The sequence below is a fragment of the Desmodus rotundus genome, chromosome 8, assembly GCF_022682495.2.
Source record: "Desmodus rotundus isolate HL8 chromosome 8, HLdesRot8A.1, whole genome shotgun sequence".
Classification (NCBI taxonomy): domain Eukaryota; kingdom Metazoa; phylum Chordata; class Mammalia; order Chiroptera; family Phyllostomidae; genus Desmodus; species Desmodus rotundus.
The window spans coordinates 24,367,778-24,387,849 of NC_071394.1; the positions used below are offsets into that span (position 1 = coordinate 24,367,778).

The 20,072-nt window shown below is 42.9% G+C and overlaps 1 protein-coding gene across 36 annotated transcripts in view; it reads right to left on the minus strand.

The window, feature by feature from the left end:
- Nucleotides 1-3,475: 3,475 nt before the first annotated feature.
- Nucleotides 3,476-20,072, minus strand: part of RIMS2 (regulating synaptic membrane exocytosis 2) — a 453,335-nt gene continuing 436,738 nt past the window's right edge. For all 36 annotated transcript variants that reach the window (XM_045181563.3, XM_053929802.2, XM_053929803.2 and 33 more), the window contains 5 exons: nucleotides 12,227-12,368; nucleotides 8,566-8,678; nucleotides 8,135-8,236; nucleotides 6,623-6,762; nucleotides 3,476-6,197 (listed from right to left, as the gene is read on the minus strand). In XM_045181563.3, the coding sequence (XP_045037498.2) occupies nucleotides 5,979-6,197; nucleotides 6,623-6,762; nucleotides 8,135-8,236; nucleotides 8,566-8,678; nucleotides 12,227-12,368 (716 nt within the window). In that variant the 3' untranslated portion in view covers nucleotides 3,476-5,978. The remainder of the gene's footprint in view (nucleotides 6,198-6,622; nucleotides 6,763-8,134; nucleotides 8,237-8,565; nucleotides 8,679-12,226; nucleotides 12,369-20,072) is intronic.

Below are 20,072 nucleotides of genomic sequence, written 5' to 3' on the forward strand. Positions count from 1 at the left end.
GTGGCGGTCACCCTGTCTGTAAAATGGGGGTGCTGCTTACCCCCAGGGTGTTTGGAGGCTTTGGTGACGAAAGGACTGTAAAACACTCTACTGCTTCACCCCACACACAGCATGTGCAGGAGCACGTGGCTGTGGCCTCATGGGAATAATACATTCTAACTCTCTCCTCTCAGAATGGCACCCCGTAGAGGACACCCCTCTATTGCTGGTGCTGCAGCGACTCAGGGAAGGATGCCCCCCCCCCATCCCTATCCTCCTGAGTCTTCACTACTTTCTCTGGATGTCAGGGCTGGGCCTGTTTTGGCGGACAGAAAGAAGTCATTTAACAAGTACCGAGACCAGCTCTCGCACATGGGAACTGACTGACTACCTTTGGGGCGATCCCCAGAGAAAGCCCACCTTCCTGCCAGGTCCCCCCAGGAGGGACGGGACACATTAGTTTACTCAGTATTTACTGGGCACTTTCTCCATGGGCGCTGGGAGCTGGGTGTAATCAGTGCAGGAAGCACACACGTTCCTGTCCGCAAGGACCTTATGCAACAGCGGGGGGTGGGGTGGGGTGGTGGTGGAAGTGGGGACAATAAACGCATAGTATGAATCAACAGAAATACATTGATACAAATTAATCTTTGTAGCATACCCCGAACAAAATGCATGTACTTGTTCCAGTCGCAGTTTCATTCCAACAGCACGGCCATAACGAGCTCTCCCATCTCCTCAGGCCACAGGTGTGGGCGCTAGAGTTCGGCACTGATGTGTTTAAGCTTCTCCTGTGAAAACCCACGTGGGCAAGGAGAGTAGGCCAAGGAAAGTGTGCCATACACCCACAGTAACCTGGAGAAAAGTCGAGCTTATACAAATGTTTGACCCCGTTTTGCAAACCTGAAACTCGGGAGAATGCAGGTATAAAAGGTATTTCATGACAAGCCAGTAAGGGCTGGTTCAAAAACTTTAAACAGAAATAGTCTGCACAATATAAAACATTAAGAAAGAACCTACCTCAGCAGATCTCAACCCTACAGCAATCTTTCCCAAACATCCGAGGTGGTTCTGTGGAGGGTTAACTGAGGGAGAAGGCATATGCTTCTAAACTAAAGAATACTGAGCATTGAGAAGAAAATGCCTTCTAGAACCTTCATTTGCTGTAGATATTCACACACACACACACACACACACACACCCCCAGCAATTTGTAATCTTCCTTCTAGCCCCTGCTTTCTGTGAGAAGTTGGCATTTCCATCAGAGCTCTGTCTGCCATGGAACACTCTAGCTCCGACTCCTCGCTTGGCTGATGCTTCCTGTCTGGGAGTCAGCTTACACATCACCCCCTCCTGAGAAGCCCTTCTGACGAGTCTGGGATCGACCCCTCAGCCCACACTCCTCACTCACCAGAACACTTCCTTTCAGAAGGAAAGGAGGAACTAAATATAACTGGACATGATCTTTCTCACTCATTCATTTCTACGTTCACTTGTTTGTCGTGTGTCTGCCTCCATGAGAGGCAGATACTGGAAGATAAGCTCCATGAGAACAGAAAACTTATCTTTGCTCTCTCTCTAGCTCCTAAAACCGTGTTTGGCAAGAGTAAAATGCTCAATAAATATTTGCTGAATGAACGAATGAAGCCTGTCAGATTTCATTTAGCCAAGCAGCTTTGATTTTGCTGCTTCCCTCAAGCAGCCATCTTACTTTCCCTTCATTTTTTCCAGTCTTATGTTCGGCCTCCACTTGTGATCACTCCTTCCTCAGTCTGGCTTCATACCTGGTCCCAATGCTCCCGGAGCACCTCTCTCCAAGGACAACCACAACTCCTTCAAGGTCAGGCCCGATGGCTTTTCCTTGGCCTCAGCTTCTTTGACTTATCTCTAGGTTGGACAGTGAGGAAGTTTCCTGAAATGCTTCATACAGATGTGACTCTAGACTAAGCTGAGCCCTTTGCATTTCCGTTTTTATTTTACCTCCTTAAATATGCGTTCTTCCTACTGGCCTATGAGTGTTCCTTAAGGTTCTGTCCTTAGAGCTTTGCTCACATAGAAGATTGCATCTACTGCTCCCTCTCGATCACCTCTCCTCTGGGTAATACTCACGGGACTCAGGACAGTGGGTCACAAAGGGCAGTTTCTGCCCAAGGCACATGTAGAATTGTTTCTTTGTGTGCATTTTATCTCAGGAATGATCACGTGACCTGCTATTGCCACTGAAATGTGAGATAAAGTACCATTTGTTGCTCCTGGGCAGCAGCTTTATGAGCCGACCCTTGGTTTGTCACGTGCCTCTTTCCCAGTCTCTGTGATCAGTGAGAACATGTAGAGATGGAGCCTCCATTAAACTGAGTCCTGAAGAAAGTAGGATGAACAGGTTCACTGCTGAACAGCAGTGGCCACGGAGCATGAGTGACAAATAAGCCATTGTTTCAAGCTCCTGGGATTTTAGTGTGCTTTTGTTATTGCAGCATAATCTGGCCTATCCTGACTGATACAACAGGCCGATCTGAGACTTCCCCTCAAGTCCAGGCTACACTTCAGCTATCATCAAGAAACAAATTTTCTTTACTTATAGAAGTATGAGCCCAACATATCTATGCCCACATTCATCACTTCCCTCTTCAACCCTGAAACACACCTCTCCTCCAACTTTTCTCCTTTGTTTAGTGGCACCAACATTCTTTTAAAAACCCAAACTTTATACACGTGGTTAATTTTGTCCCAGCTTTATTTGCAACCTTGTTGTTCCCACGGGTGCTTCTGGGGTCTAGCCTTAGTCCCTTCCTTCCTGGACTATTACACCTCGAACTACCTCACTGCTTCCAGTCTCTTTGCTTTGTGATCAAGTATCCTTCCTTCGTCACCGGCCATTCATGAACATGATAAAGGTAAAAATCTAGGTCCCATTACTCCTTTGCACTGCTCCCCATCCCAGCCACAGCTGAACTGACACCTCAGTGGAAACAGAGTATAAAGTCAACTGTTACCCTCGTCATTGTCACCCAGGAAACCAGAGCCTGCACATGATTCTCTGTGAGTCTGCTATCTGTAAAGGCCACGCTGACTCAGAATCGCGCCCGTTTTACTCACAAACTCTGGGAGCTGCTGAGTCATTTAATCAGAAAGTACCCCAATCTGGAAAACAAGTTTTTTTTTTTTTTTTAATTAGCAGCTTTTAATGATCTGAGCAGAAATCCTTCAGCACTTTAAAGAAATGCTCTACTGAAGGCTATTTGCTAAGACCAGCAGTCTGCTTCTGTTAAGGGGAGGTAGAGGAGATCCTCTCATTGCCTTTAAATGAGGGGTTCAGGGAACAAGCCGCAGCAGGCCCGGGGATGTGTTGGGGGAGATGCAGGAGAAAGTCATGCATACAACATCTGTAAAGAAAAATGTTTTATTTAAAGTGTTAAATACCATCACCAGAATGAATTTGATTTACATTAGTTGGTGTTCATTACGGGACTAATCTGCCCTTTTTTTTCCCCAACTGGAATTCCCTTTACTTTTCAAACACTCTATGTACAGGGCAGCGATGGTCGCTGGAGCAGTGCTATTTACACGACTAAACCACAAGTCGAGGTACAGACATGTGAAAATTAAAAAAAAACACCAACTTTTAAATAAATACTGCATAATGACGAGTATGTACAAATATTCCATACAGTCATGTCCTTCTTATTAAAATTAGAAATAATTTATATAGGAATATGCACAAAAGATTATGTGACTGTGCCTTAGTATCAGGAAAGTGGTAAACGTTTATTCTAAGGGAGAGTATAGACACTATAGGTCTATTAAACCAATTGTTGCTGGTACACAAGTGTCTAAATTATTTCAGTGAAGTTTTACTCACTCTTTGAACAACTTTACCCGGGTCCATCACCGATCTCAGAATGCCAAGACACAGTCTCGGTGTTTTCATATTGCACCACATAAAGAGAAGGCATTTTTCGTGATACTCATTTTAACTTTTGCACCATATCAAGCATGATAGATTTTAATGGTCAGCAGTGAATTTAAAAAGGAAAAAAAAAAAGCAATTTTTGTGCATGGCATTAGTTTAAAGAAATGGTATGTGGATTTCAAAAGTGATGGCTAGAAATGCAAACAACCTGTCAGAATGTGCTATCACAGTGCACATAAAGAAACAGAGAGTGTGGGCGGTTTATCACTCTCACCAGCGACTTTTCCTTTAAACACGGAACCCAAGAGAAATGTGACCTTGCAGCACCACCCAACGGTAATAACAACTGTCTGTAAAACCAAAGGCAGGGGTTTGACTTCGGGGGATTTGCGTGTAGACTTTTGGTGACGGCATCCAGGAACTATTAATAGGCAGATTGACTTTCTTGGAGTCACCTAAAAATTGGAGCCTTAAAATTATTGGTTGTAAATTCCTGCTTATTATATTTCTTTAGAAATATAATTTGTGCAAAACTGAATTTACTACAGAAAAATTAATTAATGAACAGCTGTGTCTCAGGGCTCCGAAGTTTTAGCAGGGTTTCTATTCGCATAGTAAATGGAAATCGGCTAAAGAAATTGCTTTCATTAATTAAAAAACGAAACCTAAGACCGTCTAGAAATAATGCTTTCACCCCTGTATGAATGATGCTTGTGCTAAAAACAAATTCATTAGGCATTACAATGGCCACAAGATTTTAGAATTTTCCTGTAAACTAAATTTTGAAGGTGAAAATAACATCACCATGCACTGTACAAAGATTGCAAAAGTTCCGACGTCTTCTTTGCCGAACACATGCTGACTGACTGTAGTGTACTCCCAAGTCATGTTGCGAAATCCTTTTCAACATGCTTGATATAAGGAAAGCTCTTACATATTTTTTCCCTTGAGAAATTCACAAATTCAGAAGCATCTACAGCTCTGAATCAAAAATGGGGCACAAGAGAGTATCAGGTCAAAAACTTGCCATTTTTTAGTGTAATATTCGCTCTGGTAGGGAGGAAGAAAATAAAAGATTGAAAGAGGGAGGGGGGAAAATGAGATGTGGACAATTTGCACATATTGAACTTCATTAGATTTGTATATTTAACATGGAAATAAATTGAATATATACTTGTCCCATAAAGATAATTTTAAGTATTTTCTAGAAAGTATTTTCATTTGTAATGTCTGCCAAAACACAGACTAGGATTTATAGTTTAAAGAATAAACACGGTGTGTCTTTGTATCACCCTGTTGCATTCTCTCCCCTTTTTAAAACCATGCATTAGTGAAATTTATTTTAAAAATAATATAAATTGTTGAAAATGGCTGATTTTTATTTTTATTTTTTGCAAGTTGCAGCCCCAAGAAAATAATTTAAGTATCAGCTAATCTGTGTCCATGCAAAAAAAGTTTCTTTAATTTCATTCAGTACAGTGTCGCCACGGAGTTTTGTTTCCCAGAGTCCCACACGTCCTGGCGTTACAGAGTGAGGCGCCCGCTGGAGCTCTCACGTCGGCCGCCGCTCACGCTGGAGCGGCTGCTCCTGGTCGCCGTCCAGGGGAGGGCTGACGTTTCGTCCCGGACCACTTCTTTGGTCTCCTGCTTTTCACCTGATGCTTCCTAGGACTTCACTCCTTGACCTGTGACATGGCTTGATGGCTGTAGAGCTCCGTGTGTGTGGCATAGCAGGGCTTTGGGGTCAAGAGAAATGAAGAAAAAGGGACGATAAAAATATAAAGGTGCCATTGAAAAGGGCTTTTGTTGCATGAAACTGACTGATTGAGAGTAATCCATGGCTTCAGATTGGACCAAAATTTGAGTGTTCCTGAACTCCGGACCTGACAGTTCTTCATAGCTCTGCTCTTTCACCTGAGGGCCTTCTTTAGGGCACAATGTGTGCGACTTCCTCTGAGAACACAGGATCGCTTTGTATCCCTAGAAACAGGCTCAGAAGACACAACATTAAGCATGCAGTGTTACCAGGGTTAGCGACCTGTGGTTTTTTTTTGTAACGCTGGTTGCTATGACAACAGTTTTACAGCTGCTATGAACGAGAGTAAGAAGGTCCGGTTGAGCTTTCCAGAGATGATTGGGAAGCTCTTCTCGTCAGAGGGGCCAAGGTTGGATCTACCAGGGAGGAAGGGGGGAAAAGTTTGTACCATCCAATCACCATATTGGATAGCTCCAGTTCATCCAGAAGTATCTGGGCCACTCCCATAAAAGATTTGTGATCCATGCGGCCATAATCTCCCCAGACAATGATCTATTGGCAAAATAAAAAGGAGAGTAATGTCAGTATAATCCTGTGCCCGAAAACTTGTAAATTAAAACACATTCAGTTAACGTGCTGACATCAAACATCAGGTTAAACAGCGGCACTGACTGTGGGTAGCTGTCTCTCACTGCTAGAACCCAAAGGTATATCAGGAAAACTGTGTGACGTGTGAAGACCAGAGAGCAGCCCAGGAGGACTGCAGTTTATGTGTGATGGGGGTTTGCAAGTCTGTACCCCACCGTGAAGGAAACAACAGTGTGTACAGCTTTACAGCACTACCCACTGCTTTGAAGCTCCCCGGGAATTTCAGGTGGGAGGAACAGGAAAGAATAGCAGAAGTAAAGATGTTGGGTAGAAGGGTTGACTCCATGAAAGTGTTTTCTTAGGTAAGGGATACACAAGTCAGTAAATACCTGTAAAACCTTCCCTTGGGGACTTTCTTCGAAAGATAATAGCTGCTGGTATAGGGGTTCCAGCGTTTTTCTTGCCACTTTTGTTTTCTTTTTGGCTATGCAGACTCCGTTATCTAGCAGGTACACCTTTACATATGGTGCTAGGGACAGAAAACACAGAGGAGAGGTAAGGGGTAAGCTGTGGTTATGGAACATCCAACTCCTGGGTGACACCTGCGACGGGTCAACTTTAGCCTGAAAGAGTTGGCAGCCCGAAGCCACTGGCCTTCCCGCATCACATCAGCATCATTCGGTAAACAGCAGGCCACTACCGGCTATTTGGGCGGTTTTAGGCAGTGTTGACCCAGCCTCTGAACTGATCACTGTTTTGCCATCAACCGGTTAAATACATCTGAACACTGCATTAAACTGAGGTGAAATGCTTCTAGTCCCTAATAACATTCAAGGGAGATGTCTTAATCTTTCATTTTTCAATACTTAGGTCTAATTAAAAATACCTGAAGCCATATTGTTTTACTCACCCACACCCACAATCACTTACTGATCATAAGCTCAAAAGGGGTTTTTTTGGATAGTAAATTTGTTTAATAAGTACAGAAGGGTTTGTTTATTGATGGTGGTGTGGGTACAGGGTGAGGTTTTATGTAATATGCCCCAATTAGCCAGGAAGAGGCAACTAATTATGAATTCCATAGCTCGAAACTTATCTGCCAAACTCTTTCTTCATAAAAGCATTTGCATGCACGTAGACATTATTCTTTAAAGCAGAGTAGCTTGACTGGCTCCAAGACCTTCCTACACACACTTGCCTTAATCAGCACTGCAAGGTTGTACAATAGGTCATATACATCGTAATTTAAAATTTCTGCAAGGATAGCAAAGTTAAGAGATTCAAAATTACAATCAGCCAGCGGAGGTGCTAAGGTGAGAAACCAAGTTTCAGACTCCCGAGTAACTAACTGTTCTGTACATCCGATCTGATGACTCACATGTCTGCACAGAGCAGCTGGGGTCTGGCACTTCCCACGCTACCAGCGCCTCGGTGCGTGCCTTTCTCTCCACACAAACTACAGGAAGTAAAGGTCTTATACTGGCAATGTCCTGCATACATAGGCTGATGCTACTTTGGGCCCATATCTATTTTTATTCTAATTCCAGGACCCTAAGGATTCCCAAGGAGAATTTTGAAGTCCCAGGTAAACTGAAGAATACTACAAAACACCAGCTAACGAGAAAAAGAACTACTTCTGGACATGTTGTACGAAATGAGTTACCTAAGTGTGGCAGTTGTCGTTTTGCAGTGGTTTCTACCACATAGGTACTCATTTAACAGCTCACGTTGTGCCTACCAGTCCACCCTCGCTGATGCCCACTCAGGAGAAACACGCAAACTACCACAGATAATGGACTCGTGTCCTAAAAACAAAGTTTTCACAGCCAATAAAAAACAAAGTCTCTGAATTGCGAAATGTGGATTATGAGCAATAATAGAAGAATCTCTTCTGCTTTTACCTGGCAGTGTCTTGGAACCTGGTTTTACAACAAGGCCACGGGCCCGAATGATCTCCACCTCCAACTGTCCCTTTTTGTCCATCATTCCCACCTGGATGTCACCTGGTAGTGTGTGGGGAAAGACAAACAGGACTTAGTAGTGCCAAGTGCGCTGAGAGACATGCTGGCCCAAAGGCCCCGGCTGACCACCCCTTTGTCCTCTCCCACTTATTCCCCCAAATTCACGTGTATCTAGAATTGTATCAGTGACGTCGTCACTTTAAAAAGCATATAAATTAAGTGGAAAAAATTTAGTTGAAGATATTTTTAATTGCTAAAACATAAAATGCTCATTTCTGCTGACGATACTGTGAACAATCCTGGGAAACTAGGGAAGGTGATTTCCAATAATCTAAAAGAAAGGCAACAAAACCATGGGGCAGAATTCTTACCCATTGCAGGTGTGGCCAGAGTCTGACGCCCCACCAGCTGGGCAGGGCCGAGGCCATCCAGAAAGTCGCTGAACTGGCTGTCAGAGGCCAAGCGGACACCGGGGAAAATCAGACTAGAAGCAAAACGACATGTGGGATTAAAACCCCTGCTTGCATTCAGGCGGCGCAGGGTTCCCTGTGGCCCCTTATCGGGGCAGGAGCACTTGGTACTGCCATTTTGCCACTAACATTAATTGGATCCCAGCACCCTGCTCCACCTCCCGTGGTTCGCCCTCCTTATCCTCTGGCAGCCCATGGATGCCACCAGAAGCACCTGTGACACTGGACTGCGAGCCTCTGTCTACGTGTCTTTCTCTTCCCTTCCTGGAGACACGGACTGTGATTTCGATCAGTGGCACTCACTCCATAACTGGCATTACCATATTCAATCATCTCAGCTTCACGAGGAGATAGGTTCTATTATTTACCCCATTTTACAGATGAACACACTTTTTTTCGGATCACTCCCACCACATGCAAACATACCATTATTTCTTCCACTTTGAAAGGAATCCCTTCCCTAACCCCACTCCCCTCTCCAGCTACCACCCTGTTCCTCCCCTCCTGAAACTTCTTGAAAGAGTTGTCTCCAAGTGCTGTCTTCGATTTCATTCCTCTCATCCTCCCTTGAAATTCCAGTTTTTCCTTGCTCTATTTTTCTCTACTCCACTAAAATTTCTCGGGTCAAGATCACTTAATAGCCACAGTGGTAAATTGAACTGCTAATACTCCATATTAATTCATACTAATCCAATGAGCATCATTTGACACAATTAATCTCTGCTTCTTCCTTGACACCCTGTCTCCACTTCGTTCCCTAAACTCTCTCCTGTCCTGGCCCTCCTTTTCAGTCCTCCACCTCAGTCTGCTTTACCAGCTCTGCCACTAAATACAGGGAGCTCGATCCTTTGACCTCTTATCATCTCCATGCCCCAACTCCCTCGGTAATCTCATGCAGTCCCATGGCGTTAAACACCATCTATGCTGACATAGCCTAGGCTGACACCTCCCGTCTGGAACTCCCCCTTGGGCCGCAGACCTGTACTCTAATTGCTTTGTCAACATTATCTGTTGGGATGTCTAATGGGAAACTGATATATAACTTGTCCCAAATCCCAAACAAACAAACCTCTCTGTTCCCCTCAGAGGGTCGCCCGTGTCAACCTGCAACTTCACTCTTTCAATTGCTCAGGTTTGGAGTTGTCTTTCTCCTTTGATTGAACTGTGCGCCTCGCCCCGCCACCTGCAACCCCGTGCCGCAATTCATATGGTGAAGCCTTAATCCCCAGGATGAATATATGGAGACAGGGCCTTTAAACAGGTACTTGAGATTGAGGTCATAAGGCTGGGCCCTAATCTAATATGCCCGGTATCCTGGTATCCTTATAAGGAGAAACACCAGAAATGTGCGCCCACAGAGGGAAGACCAAGTGAGGCCTCAGGGAGAAGGCCTCCACCTGCAAGGCACGGAGAGAGGCCTCAGGAGAAAACCCTGCTGACTCCTTGATCTTGACCCAGAACTGTGAGAAGATAGATTTCTGTTGTTTAAGGCCCCTAGTCTTGTTATGGCAGCCGCAGAAAACTAATACAGTCTCTTTCTCTCATTAGTCACATCAAATGCATCAACAAATCTTACTGGTTCTACTATCAAAACGCACCTAGAATCTGACCTCACTAACGCTGCCACTCTGGTCCAAGCCGTCATTTCCCGTCTCCTTCGTTTCTGCCGTAGCTTTCTGATTGACCTCCCTGTTGCCACTGCAGTTGTCTGCCCCCACCACAATCAGAACCATCTGCCAGCTGTCAGGCCTCTGCTCAGAACCCTCCATTGACTTCTCAGCCCCCTCAGAATAAAAGCAATGTCTTTCAATGACATGTGAAGACCACACAAACTGTCCACCCCCGCTCGCCATACCCTAACTCCTAGTCTGTTACTACTCCCGTCCCTCCCCCACAGGGCTGCGGCTCCTGCCGCAGGGCCTCCATGCTGCTTCTGCGTGAACGTCCCTCCAATACCCAGAAGTTCACCTGCTTCCTTCAGATTTTTACTTAAAGGTGTCCCTTCGCTGTCTACCCCACATGCAGCCCCACCCATACCCTCTGTCATCTCTCTCCCTTCCTTTGTTTTTCACCTTCGAACTTATACAACCTAATCTACTCTACGGTTTACTAATTTTTCTTCTTTAAGGGCTGCCTTGTCTACTATACTGTAAGTCTGGTGAAGGGAGAGCTTGTTTCTTTTTTCCTATTTTGCTCACTGATACATCTCCAGCACCTAGAACTATGCCTGGGGTGTTGTCAGCACTTAATGGATACTTGCTAAACTCAATCAATTAATTAAAATGAAGCCTAGAAACTCTCATGTTTCTACAGTACCCACCCCCAACCAACAACCAGATGAGAACTGAAGCCTATGTGACTGTAAAGCCCGTGGTCTTTACAACCACCCACTGACTCGGCTCCCTTGTATGGCTTACAGCCCCAGCTCACAGCTCAGTGCCCGGCACTCCAGAAGCTCTGGGTTCTCTGTTGAACAAATTTCTGAGTGTTCTTACCAGTTCTCCAATAAGACTGTGAACATCTGAAGTGCAGAGGCCAGTGTAAACATTTTGATACCCCACATGTGTGTGACACATGTGTGTTGACATCGTGCTTTGCAGTGCACATTTACTTTTTACTTGATTCTCCATCTCTTTGGAGACATCCTCAACACCAAATCTATTTCCTCCCCCAACCTTAATTTCCAAATACACAGTTAATCCACATATTTTCACGTTTCTATAAGTATCCCACATAACCTTATTCATTAATGCATGGAAACCATACACATCCTTTGCATTTATATAATCATGCCAGACAGATGATCCGTAGGGCATACCATAACACTCTGTTCACGGTGCCTGCGGCCTCACATCTGTGAGCTGGCCGCACAGATGTCTGAACATCTGATGCTTCCATGGGGCAACGGGGTGAAGTCAGGAAACCCCTTTATCCCCTATTAATGTCATCTACGCACCCATCTACTGACCTGCAGCTGATAATTACTGTGAATTTCTTGGTGATGAGGCTACACAGTCTTTATAAACGCTTTAAATGCATCTCAGGCACCAACGATTCAAGAGGAAGCTACATGGTAACCACACACAGGAAAGGCTCACCAGTTCTCTCTGTGGCGTTCCTTTTTGTCTAATTACGTTTATCCGAACTGTGTGTAACAGCATGCAACTAAGTATGTATTGGTATTCTATACTGTTTAGTAATAACTCTTAGAGCAAAAATTTTAAAAATCAGCACTGTCCACAGGGTGTGGCAATGGGTGCTTATTACTTTTGTGCTTTCATGTGTATTATTTCAAGCTAGAGAAAATTTTTATTTGCATGTATTGTGAAAGTCACATTCTAGCATCTTGCCATTAAAGCAAAACATTTTATCTGCAGACCTATTTCTCTTGATATGAAAAGCCAGATACGTCATAATTCTCAGTGGCAGCTGAGCAAAAGTCCTCTTCACAGCACATGAGCCAGTGAAAATTAAGCAGGTGCTGCAGAGAGTGTGATCTGGGTTTTGCGAGAGCGGAGCGGCGGAGCGCGGAAGGGTGCAGGTCACAGCCAGCCCCACTCACTTTCCTTCCGAGCTGTAGCTGTTCATGCTGCCGTCGGTAGACTCCCGGCTGGCCTGTCGAGTCATCCAGTTCCTCATTTCCACCGCCAGGCCTGTCTCTGTACTCCTCTGCACAGTGCTCCGCAGCTTTTTACCCCCTGCTTCTGCACAGACACAAAACAAAGGGGCGAGAGCTTTGTCATCACCACCTGGTGACAAAAAATAGGAGCCAACACTTGGAGGTCCTCAGCAGAAAACAACTGTGCAAATACAAAGTGCTCTTATTAAGGAGAATGAGAGAAAAGGTTTTTGAAACAATGTGTTGTTGAGTGGGATGACAATTTTCTAAAAGTCTTCAAGAAGCACAAAAACCATTGTCTTATTTCCATTTAAAACAGTGTTCAAACTGGTAACAAAAGGAACAGAAAGGTTGAACCTACGGAAAATAAAATAAGCTTTGTTTTTATTGTAATATTTAAGTGCAAGATTAATTTATACCTGTCTTTTTCTTTTTCCTTTCTTTTTGTCGTAGTAGAAGAACTAAGCCTTCACATTCTTTCCAAAGAACAGGTGGCAACACTCAATTGCAGCCTTAACTTTCACACGGAAACCTATTTGTGCAGGGTGATTGATACTGGAAGGCAAAGGAAGCTACACAAAGGAGGCAGCCCTGTTTGAAAACAGTTTCACATCTGATGGAAACTTTCAGAGAGATTTTCAGAGGAATACAAAATGCCAGCAATGCCATGTAAAAAGAGCTTTTTAATTTTTGGTCAGTTATGTCCTCCAAATAGGAAACTGAGTCAAGTACCACAGACGTGACAGAGGTAGAAGTGCTACCTGAGAAGTCGGGGAGGAAGGGGCTTCTTCATAGAAGGTGGGTGGGGAATTTGAGCTGAGCTTGCAGAATGGGCAGATATGGACCCAGGAAGTAAGAAGAGAGTGCTTTGGCTGAGGGAAACAGCATGGACAGAGGTGGACAGACCGGAGTGACGACGGGCAGTTGAGGGATGTGCAAATACCCAGACCGCGTGGAGTGGTAATGAGCGGGGAGGTCATACAAGAAACTGAGTCCACATTCTACAGGGTTTGCGTGTTGGGAGGTGGAGCTGAGAGACTGCTATCACCCTAGCAACAGGGTGATGGTCCGAATCACCTGCAATAATTTACTTCTCGTCAGGTCTAAATATTTTGATCATGCAGGTCATTAGCTTTTTGGGGACTTAATAAGCTCTTTTAATGCCTAGTATTAATAACTTCATCTTAGATCAATAAATATTTGCTGAGATTGCCAGTGACTTGTTGAAATCCTTTTCACCAAGCCTCTTGTGGTATTTGTTTACCATTTTGACACACTGCTTTAAATTTCATCTATTCTCCACTTCCAACTTTGATGTTCATCAAAACACTTTAAAAAGTATATACAAAATAAAAACTATGACTTATTTCCAACTCAGTTCCATTATCCAAGGCTGATATTTTAGATAAGTGATAATAAACATGTTGTACTGATATGACCCTAAGATGGTATAAAGCATCCTCCATTGGGGAGAGAAATCTCTTCTTCACAGAGGAATGTCAGTTAAGAAATGTAAAAGGAATAAATAAATTTTAAAGTTACCAATTTGTAACCTCCATGGGAATGAATAAATGATCCAAAAAAGGCATACAGATGGATGTGAACATCATTAGGTATTCATATGAGCCAGAAATAAAATAAAATCATTCTGCTGATTAGATCTTCTTGTTAAAGAAAAACATACTTTACCCCAGGAGACCTGGCTATCACCATCTCCATCGGGTGGTCGATCTCAGCACTATGAGTGGGGCAAACACGTGCTTCCTGATACAAACTGCACAGTATCACCTACCCAGTCGTTTCAAACAAAAATGTACATCCTGTTTCTCATTACATCTTCGGGACCAACTTCTAGTTTTCAAAAACGCAGAGGAGAGAGCAAGAAGATAAATGACAATAAAAAAAAATGAGACAAACATGGGACTTTGTTCAAGAGAATTGGCTTAGCCCTGGTGTGGCTCAGTGGATTGAGCATGAGCTGAGAACCAGAGGGTCGCCAGTTTGATGCCCAGTCAGGGCACATGCCTGGGTTGCGGGCCGGGCCCCCGGTGGGGGCCACATGAGAGGCAACTACCCACTGATGTTTCTCTCCATGTCTTTCTCCTTCCCTTCCACTCTCTCTAAAAAATAAATAAATAAAATCTTTAAAAAAAAAAAAAGAGCGAACTGGCCTAGCCTCTTAAAATAGTTAATATCATAAAAACAAAAAAAACTAACAAGGTGGGTGAATTGTTCCAGATTTTAAAATATCACAGAGACATAACTATTAAATGCTATGAGTGACTGGTTTATTTTCAGGGAAATAAATAAAAACAAGAAACCATAAAAGCAAAACAACCTTAAAATCAATTTTAGACATGTAGGGAAAATTTGAATATAGACTGGATATTAAACGGGGTAAGAAAATTATTAATTTTCCTAGGCAGATAATGGCATGCATTATAAAAAATGTCCTCACCATTACAAGATACATATGGAAGTATTTACACCCGAAATGTTACATTATCTGCAACTTACATTCAAATTGTGTAGCAAAGAATTCACAAAACAAGAAGGATAAAATGTTTTAAAAGAAGGATTGGATGAAGAGTAGATCCCCAAATGGCCACATCAAAGAGTAAAAAAAATGCAAACACACCCTGGCTGGTGTGGCTCAGTGGATTGAGTTAGGGGTGCAGGCCAGGTCCCCAGTGGGAGGACGCATGAGAGGCGGCCACACAGTTATGTTTCTCTCCCTCTCTTTCTCCCTCCCTTCCCCTCTCTCTAAAAATAAAAGGATAAACTCTTGAAAAAAAAACAAGAAAAAAAAAGTAAAAAAAAAAATTTGTCCAAGTGAGAACTGGAACCATGGAAGGTACTAGGCTGGTGTGAGGGAGCTGGGCCAAGGGCTGAGTCCTGGCCTCTTCACACAGCTCTACTGCTCCCTTCCTGTGAAGAATGCCTGTTAACAACCACCATCCAGTGAGATGAACAACTTTCCTGAAGTCTGAAAATGTGGAATTAGGTTACGCGCAGGAACCACAACTTTCAAAAGCGGTGAGATTCCTAAGGGTCTCAGGACATATATAGCCTTCGCAATGTCAAAGACCCATTGTTTTTCATTTAATGTCTGACTCTATCACAGCAAACGTGGAGAAAATCTGCTATGAGTACCAGCCTCCATTTGTCAAAGAATAACAATACAACAAGCACGTAATCCTTTCGTTTACGGATTGCTGTTTACATGCGTCCTGTTCAGAACTACTCTTAACAATCCCATTTTACAGACACAGCACCCAGGTCCCCAGGGGGTTGCAGCACCCCCTGAAGCCACACAGAAGAGGACAGAAGCGGAGTCTGTGCACAGTTCCCAGACTTCCAATTCTCCGCTATTCCCGGATTTGCTGTCAGAGTATAACCAAGGGGTAGCCTGCGCAGCAGTCATTGGAGACGCTGCTAAACCGACTCTGCTGCTAAACTAACTCTGCTCGGCTTGTGGAAGGCCCTGTTAGAAGCAGATGGGGGGGAGGGGCGGGGGCTGGCAGAGCAGAGCGCAGTGAAGAGGTCAGGTCCAGGCGTCAAACTGCTTCTCTTTGAACTCCCACCCTGCGGAGTACAAGCTGGGCGACAGGGATTAAGTTACCCTGTCCATGACTCAGTTTTCTCAAACTGAAATGGCGATGATAATGTCTATCTCACAGAATTTTTGTGAGGATTAAGGAAAATACCTGTGAAGTGCTTAGGATAGTACCTGATGCATAGCAAATCTTCAATTAATGGCACTGGTATTACTACTAGCAGATAGGGAATCAGTAAACATGTATTCTAGGCCCATCTCTACCACTAACTAGCTGTCTCCACTAGCTGTCTGTGGCCTTCTCTGAGTCACATCCCCTCTCTAAGACTCTGGTTCCTCACTTACAAAACAAGGCAGGGGAGGGGGGAGGGCAACAGATGACCTCTGGTCTCTTTTAGCTCTGCCGTCTCTGAGTCGGTGTCGGTAGCGCTTGGCCAACACCATGGCTGGCACACAGTAAGGAAGGAAATGCTACTCGCTCTCACCTGATGGAACCGAGCAATTCCGGGCAACATGCTGGGCATTGATACAAGCTCTTTAAAACCTGTCCTTTAAATGTACTTTTATCTGATACATTTGCAGACACTTAAAAAGTAAAAGTATTTCTCAGCACCACAAATCCTTTGCATCACATTCACAATAAAAATAGCAACCTAAATATAATTCATTACGGTGATTCACATTTAGTGTTCCAAATGCTCTGTCACGTTACTCAACCTGCAAACTGCATCTACAAAACACCAAATGTCTCCATAAGGTGGATGTGGTCGGCAGAATTCTAAGACGGCCTATTGATTCCTTTACATGGAAACTTTACACGGAAAAGGGATTTTGCAGATGTGATTAAGGTTACTAATCAGTCAACCTAAAGGTGTGGAGATTATCTGAGCGGGCCTAACATATCCACATGAGTCCTTTGAAAGCAGAGTGCTTTCTCTGGAAGGCTCCGGAAGAGTCATTTGGGAAGACCTGAAACACCAGGAAGATTGAAGTGTTCCTTTGCTGCTGGCTTGCAGGTGGAGGGGGCTCTGCAGAAAGGGCCTGAGAGCAGCCTCCAGCTGCTGATGACTGCAAGTAAACAGGGACCCCAGTCCTGCAGCTGCAAGGGACTGGATTCGGCCACCACCTGAGTGGCCCTGGAACAGATTACCTTCCAGAGCCTCCAGGCAAGAACTCCATCCAGCCAACACCTTGATTTCAGCCACATGATACCTAAGCAGGAAACCCAGCCATGGCACATGTGACCTACATAGCTGTGAACTAATAAATGGAGGTTGTTTTAAGCTGCTAAACTTGTGATAACTGGTAATTAACAGTAAGTTGTTTTTTTAGATAATTTTTAATGGAGAGATCTATGAAAATTATTGCAACCATAGGAGTGGACCAACTGAAATTATCTGTAAGAACTCGACAGTCATGATAAAAAAGTGTATATATTTTTTAAAAGTTTATATACATACATACCCTACACACATATACATGTACAATGTGTGTGTGTTTGTGTGTGTACATGCATCAAGATGTTTACCAACACTCAGGTAAACTAAGGCCCAGACTGTGTGTTAGAGTCCTTGAACCACTCACTCTCCTACTGGGTATTTTAAGCCAGCGTGCATTTGGAGAAGATGCCTGCAGGTAAAAAGTTCTTGACTTGTAAGCCATCGTAGAGAGCAAGCTGAACACAGGAGGTGTCCGTCAGCCTGCTCAGCTTAGTCGGATGACTCATTTGCTTGACACCGGCTGCATTCAAAGAGAGCCACTTGATTAAATAAACTACCAAAGGGTCAGTTCCTTAATAATATCTGAAAACTGGAAAACCCTAAGTGACTTCACAATGAAAACCGAAACGTCCTCTTTGCTACAATTTGGAATCTCTCCTAAGCCCCAAGATGAGGGTCACAATGAAATGCCAAACTCAAAGTCATGGTGACCTCTTTCCAAACCTTGACTCCAGAGCCCCTTCCTGTTTGCTTCCACCGGAAGGTCTCATCTCCTTTTGCAGACACACTAACTTCAGAGTCCGAATTTTCTTGATGTCAATATGGAAAATGACTTGTGGAAACAGGTTTGACAGGTTGGTAGATTCTGAAAACTGACTTCAATTTTTAGTTTTGACCCTAACTTATGTTCTTTGAGTTAATAAGGTACTATTTTTCCATTTTACTCAAAATCACCATTTTCCAGAGTAAGTATGATTTAGAGAAGCCATTTCATATTATATTTAAAGAGTTTAAAAATGACTTAAAACTAGAACTTCTAAAATTAATGACTCATAGAAGTTCAGAAGCTATCTGAGAGGCCCGGTGCCCTTCTGTAATTTATGTTCCCCTCACTGCAGCAACGGCAAGCTGAGGTCCAGAGTGACTACTTCCTCTTCAGTAGAAGATTTTCATCTTTAAAAACCCGTAATAATTTCAAATTTCACTTTAAGTCTCTTCTACCTTGCTCCTCTACTTCCCCAAACTTTCACGTATAAGAATTGCCTGCAGCACTCTCCCCAAATCCCATAGTGGCGTGTGGCCATAACTTCCCATTCACCGATTTTATAGATTTTATATCAAGACACGAAAGTGGCTGACTTATCTACCTATTTTGTCCTGCAAGACCTCAACATGTGGATACTATTTTTGTATATAAAAGCTTGTGCACTTATATTTATGTTTATTAGAGCTTCTAACTATAATGAATATAATTCACATCTCCGAAAGTCTGGACAAAATGGGAACAGATATCTGACAATTTCTTTTTCGGCTAATCCAGAATCTGCATCAACAATTAAAGTAAAATAAAATTTAATAAAAACCAACAGTTGATTTTCAAAATTGTTTCAGAGTTTGACCAAATTCATGTATTCCAATAGCTTTGTTACAACTATTGTAAAAGTTATATAGTTAAAAGCTATAAAACAGTTAACTACAAGCAGAGGTCATAATCATGTAGATAATAGTGCTGTTTAAATATATTCACTTTTCTCCCTGCCTCTGAAGCAAAGTGGGGTCATGTGATTTGCTTGGCCAACGAAATGTGAGCAAAACTGGGCACTGTGACTTCAGGGCAGAAGCTTCCTTCAGCAGCTGTGTGACTACCTCGTTCCCCTGCTCTTTGTGGAAGCCGATAGCAACCGTGCCTCCATCAGTCGGGGTCCCTGAGTACAGCCACAGGCAGGACTCTCAGTGGATGTGTAGCTAAAGAGAGACATGAAATTTTTGCTGTGATGCCACTGATAATTTTGATTTTTATTACTACAACCCAACTTAACCTATTTAACAGATACACAAACATAGCCATAAGACAATATTCCATTTCCATATAACTAAGAGGTTTTAAGTTTTTGTAATTTTTCCCCTTTTTTCAATGTCATTAAAATATTGCCTACTTTGAATACCATTCTGTTAATAAAAAATTTGGGTTTGATATTTGATTTTATAACTGCTTTCATGGCTTTTGTCTTATAAGGATCATTTAAGAAATTTTAATAATTGTTTTTATACTTCAGATTCATATTTTAAACACATTAAAATAATTTTAAATAAACTTTTAATTTTAGAACAGTTTTAGATTTTCTTGAAGATGGTACATTAAATTCTACCTCATTTCCTCTATTTAGATTTCTTTATTTTTTACCTGACGTTTCCCCCCCCAGATCCATGATGTCACATTTCGTCGCCATGTCTCCTGGGGCGAGATAGAAACCCAGAGTGTCGGCTATTCTATTGTATCAGACACCTTTGTTCTCTTCAAGAGAGTGTCATAAAAACACAAGCACTGTTTCAGATTAAACAAAACAATCATAAAAACAGCCATAATGAATGACTAGATCTTGGATTTGGGAGAAAAACAACACAATAAAAAGCTATAAAAACATTTTTTGAGACAACTGAAGAAAACTAAATATGGAATATGGGATGATAAAGAGTTTTTGATAATCTTACTGTTTCTGTAATTTGTAACATCAAATGAGGAGACGCACAGGGAGGTATGATATTTGCAGCTTACTCTCCAATGTTCACAACACTACACATCATTTTTGTGCGTGTCTGTGTAAATGTGTGTGTGAAGGGAGGGGGTGGGCAGAGACTGGAAAGATAAAGTCAACTACAAATTCGTCAGTCAATATAGTGGATGTTCATTGTACTGATCCTTTTTTTGTATGTTTAAAATATTTCACAGTGAAAGTTGGGAAACATTCAATTACTAAATTGTAAATAAAGGGAGAAAAAAAGAGCTAGTGCT